The sequence below is a fragment of the Parastagonospora nodorum genome (genome assembly GCF_000146915.1).
Source record: "Parastagonospora nodorum SN15 chromosome Unknown scaffold_36, whole genome shotgun sequence".
NCBI lineage: Eukaryota > Fungi > Ascomycota > Dothideomycetes > Pleosporales > Phaeosphaeriaceae > Parastagonospora > Parastagonospora nodorum.
Genome location: NW_001884584.1, coordinates 251,031 through 261,941, shown reverse-complemented (window position 1 = coordinate 261,941; position 10,911 = coordinate 251,031). Strand labels below are relative to the sequence as shown.

At 50.1% G+C, this 10,911-nt stretch overlaps 1 protein-coding gene across 1 annotated transcript; it reads left to right on the top strand.

The window, feature by feature from the left end:
- Window positions 1-1,902: 1,902 nt before the first annotated feature.
- SNOG_15242 (hypothetical protein) lies at window positions 1,903-9,961 on the top strand (the record flags this gene model as incomplete). The annotated part of the gene is made up of 12 exons (XM_001805347.1): window positions 1,903-2,181; window positions 2,362-2,530; window positions 2,591-3,243; window positions 3,309-3,578; window positions 3,684-4,384; window positions 4,607-5,893; window positions 6,561-6,655; window positions 6,718-6,867; window positions 7,360-7,919; window positions 8,133-8,525; window positions 8,924-9,021; window positions 9,475-9,961. 12 exons carry the CDS (start codon window positions 1,903-1,905, stop codon window positions 9,959-9,961), a joined length of 5,142 nt encoding a protein of 1,713 aa, XP_001805399.1.
- Between the last annotated feature and the right edge of the window lie 950 nt (window positions 9,962-10,911).

Sequence of the window (10,911 nt, the reverse complement as noted above, 5' to 3'; positions counted from 1 at the left end):
GGGGATGCGATTGCTTGAGCACTAGAGGACAAGCCACGCTATTATTCTACTATCCTGACCTATTGATGGATTCGTACTCTATTCCAGGAGACAAGTGTTCACACTCGTGGGCGTAAGTGGAAATTGATGTAGCTAATACAGTGAGCCAGCTGCACCCGGGCAGAGAGATAATATGTAGACTCATGCTGCTGCAAGGCCGGAGTGCGCGAGAGTGATTGCACTAGGCTTACACAGCCCTGAACAAACCATGAAACCGTCCGCAAGTGAGGACTTGTGTGAAGGAGAATTTAGGAGAGGCAGCCTTCGAGGTCATTCAGCTATCCAAGAACATGCAAGCTCGAGCCTTCACCAGTCCTATCAGACACATTTCTCACTGCTTTTGCCTGGAGAACGCAACCCGTCGCCACAACGTTGCAAAAGTTACCGCGCGTCCTTCTCACATGCCAATTTGCAGCTCGTAATGCCAACCCTTCCTCATGCGGCCTGCCGTGCGCCTTGACGCGACACACTCGCGTACTCGTCCGCCTGGGCAATCAGAACATCGAACAATCATGCATGACACAGGCAGCGAATAATGTTGCAGAGCAACGAATGAAGGCAGATGGCAAAATAAACTCTCCGACAGCTGCGAAGTTCTGAAGTTCTTGGGCCCCTTGGCAGGGTTACGTTGACGACCATCTGGGCAGATCAACGTTTCAGCTTACTTCGGACTGTCTTCCGGATTGAACACAGGTCATCCTCGCTGCGGATCCAGGCTGCTTTTCTCTGGACTTAATGCTAGAGTCATCTGGTATTGAGAAGGAATATGGCAGAACAGTGCCGACCCCCGAAAGTCCGCGCGATCGTCGTGATGTGGCTTTGAGCTTGGTTGTCGCATCGCTAGCTACGAAGAGTGAACGCTTGTAACACAACATCCCGTCTGGCGACCATGAACAGACTTCTCCCCGCACATCCTGGATGTTCTTCTAACGCACTCTGACACCTCCCTCTGTAGGTCTAGGAACGATCGATACGCTGAGGCAGCCTTAGCAGAGCTCGGCGTCGTAACACGGACGTACCCGCACCACGTGCTGACCAACTACAGCTCTCACGAACATCGTGAAGCTGTAAGATGCATGGGGACAATCCCGTCGAAGTGGACGCTAGCTGCCGCTTGTCATCCCTGACAAAATGTGGGCCTATCTGGAACATGAGGGCGATTAAGGTAACAATACGAATCTTTAGAATAAAACCTTCTCACCTGTCGTTCGAATGTGCCATTTGTGTCCACTCACTATACGTTCTTTTTCAATCCTAGTAACTTCAGTTCGTCAGGCCCGGTGCCGTTTTTTATACTGTATTTATATTTCTCGCTCGTCGCAAGCCTGAGCATACTAATAGGGAATCGGAGTTGAACATAATGTCGCTGAGATCATGTCCAGTCAGTGGCCAGCATGGCTCTACATGCCCATCAGGACGAGTCGGCCCACGAGGTTGCGCATTCGCCGTTTTCCAGCCGAACCTGGATGCATCTATCACTTACAGAGAAGTTCGTAATTCACATCAACTCCTGTCCACAGAAGGTACTGACGTGATCAGAACACGGAGGACCCAGATACCCTACACCACAAGGAACGCAAAGCTCTCAATGAAGTTCTTATGCCACAAGCACCAGCACGGTCCCTAACAAAGGGCCTAAAGAATGCAGATGTCCTGCAACCAGAAGACGATGATCTACTCGCGCTTGCATTAGGCGCCCCTGCCAGGAGGGTCTTAGCACGAGCTGAAGAAATTGGACCTAAAACCGGATGGAAAGACGGATACTTGTCATCTGAATACGGCTTCCTACCTCCAGATCCATCAGACTCACCTGTAGCGCTTCGTGCCTCACCTGGCCGTGTATGGTCGGATCTTTGCGAACGCATGCCCGGCGTTGTCGCCCGTGGCAACATGCGCACCTCTATACTCTCATTGCCCTTGGTATATGGCACCTCAGACTACATTCCCGACCGAGCCTTGTGGGCAGCCACAGTGTGTCTTGGCATATTGGCTAGTGTTTACAGGTACGAGGAGGTCAATGACGGCAACGAGGGTGTCAGTGTCGTTGCGCCACAGTCTGCCTTCAAAAACATACACGGTGACGACGATGAAGAAGAAGAGACGAGAGGCATCCCCAGGAATATCACAATACCGCTACGTCAGGTGTGCACACGAATGGGGCGAGCTCTGCCTCATCTGACACAATTCGATGTGTCGATATACAACTATAAACTTCGCGATCCGACCAGTGTTCAACCATACCTAGTCAGGACTGAGAACATGGACCTGCGATGGCCTGTAGGTACCCTTTGCTCTCTAAAACTCTCGTGCTAATTGTGACAGGTCTTCAAAGATCGCGGTGAGGCGATGTTCCTTCAGTGTATGGCCGAAGTTCACGGCTGCTTCCAATCCGGTGTGGAGGTCGTAGTTCGATGTCAGGAAGCCGTGATGAACCGAGATTCCGAGGCATTATTGAGGAACATGGTAGGACTCAAAGAGCTCGTCGATCAGCGTGAGTATCCTTAATCCCGTCACCCTTCGCTCCAACAAGAAACACGACTGACGAAGCTAGTACCCTACGTGTTCCACAAAATCAGCGTCAATCCGAACGCTGGCGAACAATTTGCAAATCCGGTCGAATGGGGCCAGCGCTACGCCAAATTCTCCGCGCCTCTTTCCAAACGTGTGCCAGCACTTTCTGGACTCGCTCTCCCTCTCTTCCTACTGATGGATGCATTCATCGGCCGAACAAATTACACCTCCTTCCTTGGCGTTGAAGCAATTCACTTGCGGAGATGGCTGCCATTGAATATACGAGCATTCATCACAGCGATTGAGCAGCATTACCGCGTTCCTGAATACGTCAAAGCAAGTGGTGATGCACGTTTGGAAGGTGTTCTAGAGGGCATCATCGAGTCGTACGCAGGTGAACGGGGCTTCATGGGAACTCATCGCTACAAAGTCTACGGCTTCCTGGAAGTGGTCGCCAAAACAGGGCGATCAGAGACCAATGGTAATTCGGGCGCGGGTGACTCTGAAGGACGCCCGTGGGAAGAAGTACACCGCACCCTCTCCGACTCTATGAAAGAGAGGCTTAACCCATATCGTGGACAAGTCAAGGTCGAGCCACATCAGATGCGAGGCAGTTTCGAAGAATGCCGTTTCCAAGCCAAAATTCGAGACAGGCAAACCGTTGATCGCGACCCTTCCCGGTCGACTGGTATGGTATGTGTTATTCTACACTAGCTGATCATGAAGCATACACTGACTTCTTAACTCTACTTGTGCAGGTGACATTCGACTTGGCGGATACCGGCATCACGTTTCAGCCTGGCGATCGACTCGCTGTAATGCCAATTAACGCAGGCCATGAGATTGCGAAAGTCGTGGCCGCACTTGGCTTGGACACGTTGATGAGCAGAGTTGTGCCTGTCGACGAGGGTTCAGAGTGGGAACGGTTTTCAAGGCACGTTCAGCTTATCTCCAAGAAGCCGGATGTAAGCTTGACCGTCAAGGACATTCTCAAGAGGGGGCACTTGGCACCTCTGACCAAAGACCTGGTACTTTCGATACACCATGTACTCCACTCATCATCTACAAGCATACTCAGCATCCTTCAATCAAATGAGTGGCCGGTAAAAGGGAGCTTTGGTGACCTCCTACAGCTTGCTATTTCGGAGGTGCCACAAGAGATCTGGGATCGCGCCTTCAGCCTCGAGAATCTCGCCTGGCTCCCGAAACTGCTTAAGCTGGAAGTACCTCGCACGTACTCGATCAGCAACTCATCTTGGATGGAGCTCCTCCCAAGCACCATCGATCTCACAGTCTCCCGTACCGAAAGTGGACGTGATCCCATCTTCGAGAGCGTGCAACCTACGCTGCCTCTTTATGGAGTATCGAGTGGTTTTCTCAACCCTGCCCCAGGGACCCTAGAACATTCCGATGAAACCGCCAACGAAGAGCCTGTTTTGATTGGTGTGTCTAGACCGATCCAGTTTCAGCTACCGTCCTCCTCGACTGCCCCGGTTGCGATGTTCGCGGGCGGGTCCGGCATTGCTCCTTTCAGGGGCTTTTGGCAGAATCGCATTCAGTCCGGTATTGGACGCAACGTCTTATTCATTGGTGTTCAATCTCGCGAGAAATTCGTACATGAGGCAGAATTGCGCAGTCTGGTACAAAACGGCTCATTGGAGCTTCACACAGCATTTTCGAGAGATCACAAGGGACTGGTATATGACCCCGTTATGCGAGAGCTAATCGAGCAAGAGACAGAGCCTCGCTACATAGACAGCACGATCATTGAACAGGGCAGGCTTGTATCAGAACTGGTCATGTCGAGAAGTCAAGGTGGCCTCGGGGGACACCTGTACGTTTGCGGATCCGTATCTGTTTACGAAACTGTAATGTCTGGGATCCGGCAAGCCATTTACAAGTACCAGGCTTCCACGCAATCTACAGCAGACTCCTTGCTAGCCACAGCTTTTGCTGAGCGACGGTTCATGCTGGACATCTTCATGTCTCCTCGATCCATGTCGATGAGTACGCCAACGATTCCGATGTCAAAACTAGCATTACATACGGGGCACAGGAAAGGTTCGAGGATGTGGATAGGTGTCCATGGAGGAGTGTACGATGTCACAGACTTCCTACCAATGCACCCTGGAGGCACACTGATTGTTGCCGCGAGTGCTGGGCTGGATGCGACAAAGACGTTCCACGAGCTTGCACACGACACTAATCCGGAAGTCTCCTCCCTTCTCTCAAAATATTTCATCGGACACCTGGGCACCAAGCCGAAATGCGCAAACGCGGAAATCAGTCGATTGTACGATATGTGGTACCAGTACATGCGGACGAGTATCGAGAGCCTAACGACACTGTATTTCGAAACGACAAACATCCTAGAGGATTCCAAAATTTGGTTTTCGGGAGGAATGTTAAACATTGGTGGCGTGAGAAAGTTCTATCAATTTCAGTCGCGGCTGCTACAGAACGGATTCTCGAGCCTCTTTGGAGCAAAACTCCAGGAGATATATCTCAAAATATCTTACTCTTTGGCGAGCAGTATCACATCCGATGTTCGTCTACCGGATGTCATCGGGGCCATCACTCGCGCTCAGTCTGGACAAAGTGCAGCGAAAAGCATGCGCGAGACATCGGAGATCGGACAATTCGTGAGCAACAATGCGAAAGCAGCACGCTTCCACGAAAATGGCATTCTAAAATACGCCCAAACGGTGACCGAACTGGACATCAGTTTCTTGGAACAGATCCGTGATGAAACAGCACAAGGCATGGATGCATTCGATTTGGTTGCTGTCATGGATGAGTCCGCAAATTCGAAGCAGGTCAAGCTTGCTTCATACTTGCTGACCATCCTCGAACGAATCGCGGCGCACCTAGATGCTTATTATGGGTCATTATCGCAGCAATCAGTGTATCATCCCGAGATTGAGAACAATCCAGCACGCACACGCTGGCACAATCTTCGCAAAAAGATTGTGGATGGGTCTTTCTTCGTTCTCGCGAAGCCACTGTCTTTAGCTAGCAGTGACGATTCTGTTCCTGGGCTACAAGCACGCTCAGGTCTCAACGTCAACTTTGCACAAATTTTTGCCGGTGCACAACAAACGCTTCAATCAAGCCCACAGAATTCGCAATCATATACTGAAGCTCAGACGCAAAAGCCGCGACGATTGGCTGAAATGCATACTGCTCGCGCTGCCAGCAACACCCAAGCGCCAAGCACGTTTGAATCCCAACAGCAAAACTATGCCTTGAAGCGAATGTCGAACTTCATCAGCTCTAACATTTCAAACATTCGAAGATTGAGCCGCTTGCCTGCTGAGTATGACTTCAACGATATAATGGCAGTGTACGGAAAACAGGCTGCAGGGACGACGGCGAATCAGTCTACACCAGTCGGCCAAAGTCATGTCAAGACTCCGAGCCAAACAACTACCGATAGTATACAAGGACTTCGGGTGAGGGGCAATACTCCGCCTCTTCCTGCGCCGCAAGCTATTCGCGTCAATACTTCAACCCCATCAATCGAACGAAATGCCTCGCTACGCTACCGGCAAAGTCCGCTTTCCACTTTACCTCTGCACAACCAGATGATACATGCTCAGAAGCCTTCCGAGTCAACATCAGAGTCGGTGAGCCCATTTACGAGCTTGAATGCAGCCACAATACATCTTAATCGTCGCCAACCGCCCCGAAGCAGTACGCCACTGCCGGCTTCTCCTCGGGCCTCGTTAGCTTTGAGCGCTGCATCATCGAGGAGGAAGATCAGTGGCGAAGCACCTCCCTTGCCAAATTTGCCAGGATCGGCAGCAACGTTGATTGATCTGAAGGTTGCAGGAAGTCTAAATGGTGATGAGATCAAGTTTCAACAAGCTCAGGCGCAGAAGTCACAGGGAATGTGATACTATCAATAGCTCACGCGCAGGCGCAGGAGTGAAGGAACAATATAGCGAGGAGATATACGTAGATGACAAAGAATATGAACATCACGTTATGCAGCCCTGAGTTCCTCCCAGTCCCGAGAAATGGGTGAAGATCGCGAAGATTCAGCGCCTCGACGCGATCGACCTCTCAACCTCAGTTCGCGACTCCTCACTCCGCTTGATCAACAGCATGACCATGAAAACACAAGCATTGACTTTGGCATCTTACAGAAATTATTTCTCCTCTTAGGAGCAATTCTTGCGATGGCTGCTTTCTCACAAGCCTCAGAGACAGGCGCCAGCATCATCGCTAAGATTCTCAAAGAACTAGGTGTCACTGTCGTCCTTGGAATTGTGGGAGTACCAGTCCCCGAAATTGCGGAACAGGCGATCACAACAGGTATCCGGTTTATAGGTTTCCGTAATGACTAATCTGCCTCCTATGCAACTACAGCCTACGGATATTTGACGGGGCGGCCAGGTGTGTGCCAGGTCGTCGGTGGTCCTGGTATTTTACACGCTATTGCCGGAGTAATTCAACGACTCTATCGACGAATCAACGAGCTAATTCATGACAAGGTTGGCAACTCGAATGAGAACAATTTTCCGCTCCTTCTTCTGGGCGGCTCAATCGAAAGCTATTAGGTCACCAAAGGAGGATTCCAGGAGCTTGACTCTGTATCTCTCCTAGCTCCGCATACGAAAATTGCAGTGCGAGCAGTCGGAGTAGACGTACTATCAACACTTGTTGCCAGCACGTATCGTTCTGCGTTCTATGGACGGCCAGGAACAGGCTTTGTCGACCTGCCAGCAGATGTAATCAACGATCTGATAGCTTCATAAGACCTTGATCTTATCTGTAAAACGCCCAAATTGGTTGATCCGCCAAAAGGTGGCTGCGAAGAAGCCAGAATCGATCAGGTCGTTGCATTGATCAAGATTGCGAGTGCACCATTGGTGCTCATAGGCAAAGGCGCAGCCTACGCCAAAGCAGAAGAGCCCATCGGTACCTTCATCAATCAGACGCAACTAACTTTCATTCCTTCACCTATGGGTAAAGGAGTTGTTCCAGATTCGCATCCCACGAATGCGTCCTCAGCGCGAAGTGCAGCGCTGAAGATGGCTGATGTCGTCTTGATATTGGGCGCTCGATTGAACTGGATATTCCATCATGGTGAAGCGCCGAAATGGAACCCTGAAGCCAAATTCATCCAAGTCGACATATCTGCAGAAGAAACGGGACGGAATTCGGAGAGCGCTGAGCATTCTTTGCTCGGAGATGTAGGCGTGGTTGCCACTCAGTTATTGACATGGCTCGGTGATTGGACGTTCGATCTCAACAGTTCTGAATACATGGCAAAAATTCGGCAAGCAAAGGAAAAGAACGAGAAGATCGCGTCTCTGACAGCTCAAGGCCCTTCAATGCCTCTGAAGTACGCGCGGGCATTCGATGTCATGAAAACCACCCTTCATAACCTATCTCAGCCCTCAGAAGGCAGAATATGCTACATGGCAGAAAGTACAAACACAATGGATATAAGCCGCTCAATTTTTCCTCTTGAGCACCCTCGACTACGTTTGGACGCTGGTACCTACGCAACTATGGGGTTCGGGCTTCCCTACGCGATAGCTGCGTCGGAAGCCTATAATGCCCTGACTTCACAGGTTTTTTCTGGACCTACCAAGAGGAAAAAGACTGTTGCTATCGAGGATGACTCAGCGTTTGACCTCAGTGTTATGGAAATTGAAACCATGGCGCGCATGGGAATGGACATCGCCATCTTTGTTATCAATAACGGCGGGATATACTTCGGCGACTCAGACACGGCCGAAAACTGGCAGGCAAAACACGAGAAGACAAAAGGTGGTAAACCGGGTCTGAGGAGCTGGGCTTTGGGCTGGGAAGTCAAGTACCAGAAGCTCGCGGAAGCATGTGGAGGGCTCGGCTTTCTCGTGCGCACGCCCGAGGAATTGAAGAAGGCTACGCTTACTGCCTATAATGCTACGGTACCTGTCATTGTGAACGTAGTCATACAAAGTGGAAAGACGGAGAAAGCTGTAAGTCATAGCCTCGACAAATTGATGTATGGTCACTGATCGTGTGTAGAGTTTTGGATGGCAGGTAGCGCGAAAGAAGAGGTCAAGAAAAGCTCACATGTAATTTTTATTCAGCTAGCAATGGGCCCTGCGCTACAACGAATATGCATTCGTTTATTTGCACATATCAGATGATACCCGTCGTCTTCACGCAGCAAACACCAAAGGCTCATTATGAAAGGCCATTGGCCCACCAATGTAGCGGATTCATGTGATATTGAAAGAGAATATCTCCTTCAAAACGTGAACTTGACCGCCCCCATGCATTCCATACAAAAAGATCATATAAAGAATATCGAGGTATAGCCGAAACGGGGGCTTTACATGAAGGACACCGGGATCGATTTCGTTATTGTTAGCGGGTAATCGAGGTTCCCATTGACGGAGCTTGCAAAGCGCCCAGGCCGCTGGCTTCGTCTGAGTTCGAAGAGAGCGTGCAAGTCCAGGTCTTTTTACTGTGAGGTCAGATCTAATTTAACGCATGATCTCAATGTTAAAATGCTTTTCAAAAGTGATATACATAGTCATGGATGCTGATAGACCTAGTCTTTACCGCCTGTGACCGCCTTGAAGGCGCCTGACGAATAGTGTGACCATGCTAGGCAGCTGTATCGAAGTATCGGTCTAGGTGCGGAAAAAGCTATTGTTCGGATCAAGCCACCAATACTGGCTTTATTACCTCCAATCCCTCACGCACAATTGCAAACTTCCGACGCATGCCTGTCGATCGCCTCACCCATGGCTTCCCAAAGGACATACATGCACGATTGTCGTGGTACCCAGGATTTACAAGAAGACCTCATAGTCTCTACTGCCAGCGAGTCTACTTTGATCAGTCGCGAGAGCCGCAATCTTAAGTGAATGTGGAGGCTTCTCATCAGTTGTAGCAGTGTAACTAAGACTTTAGTAGAACCGAAGCCAACCAGCGTGACTCACGCCTCCTCTGCCTTCCCCCAGAGATCCGCAACAAGATCTACAACTACGTTTTCCACGGCAACATCCAAGTATACGCTGGCTACAAAATGGACTGGGACGGAGAGTGGCAGTCAAAACTCCACTTCCTGCAAACCTGCCGCCAACTTTGCTTCGAGGCCACCCTCCTCTTTTACCGCACAACAACATTCAGTTTCGAACTCATTCATCAGATCGAAAACTTCGTCTACCGTATAAGAGGCCTGCGATTGTGGAACATCCGATCCATTCGGCTGGGTGCGAGCAGCGCGGCTGTTCTCATCGATCCGGGATACGCAGACGCACTGCTATGGCTTCGTATCTTTCCGGGACTGGAGGAACTGCTGTTCTGGGGCGAAGTCGATGAGATGACGCGGTTCCATCTGAGCTGGCTGAAGCTTCGTCATGATGGAAGAGGTGTCCGTCTTGTGTTTGAAGGTGCTTAAGTGCAATATTGTTTGATCTTTGGCTTCATAGATCGGTGATCTTGTATGGTTTTGCTTTGAATGCAGATGCACAGTAACGGGGCCGCCTCTAAGTCTACAAGGCCTACAGCTTGTTTCGCATGATGTTGCTCTCTGTACAGCTATTTACTGAACTTAGCTGTTAATATTAGTCTATGGTAATGTTTGGGCAATACATAACACGTGCCACGAAACGTCTTCGCTTGACATTATAGCTGTAACTCTTTTGCGAACGCGAGATCCACAGTGAGGTAGTAGTCACCTGTCAGTATTTCATGCATGGTCTACGGTTGATCTGTGTTGCCATAGGCTGCAATCATCGGTACCTAAGCAATTGGCGCTAGATTGGATCAGTCGCACAAGGTATACAAAGCTCCCAACACCTCGCCCATCGCGCTAATTGTACACCAATAGCTACACCTCCAATTAGAACCCATAATCTTGCAGAAATGGGACCGAGTGTATCGAACTGCCCCGCGGCATGCACTGGACCTCCCAGCTCACTTACCCACATGTATGACCATACAGCCAAACACGCGCACGCAATCACTCTGACGACGCACAGCACCGAAGCAAACCAGGCCAACTCGGTCTTGCCCCGCCTTCCACCGAAGCTCCGCAATCGCGTATACCGATACGCTTTCCATGGATATCTCAAAGTCTATCAAAAAGAACACATCACTCAGGATTTAAGACGGTCGAGCAAGGCACTCATCGGCACCTGTCTACAAATCCGGAGTGAAATAACACCGTTACTATATAGCGCCAGTACCTTCTATTTCAAACGAGTGCCACACAAGAAATTCGCTGATAATGTGGGCAAGGAGAAGAGAGGGTTAATTTGGTCAATTTGCGTGCCTGCGTCTATCCTTCACGCGCTCACTCCCAAGTATATAAGCGGCACATTCGCGCATCGTTTGAAGGTATTCCCA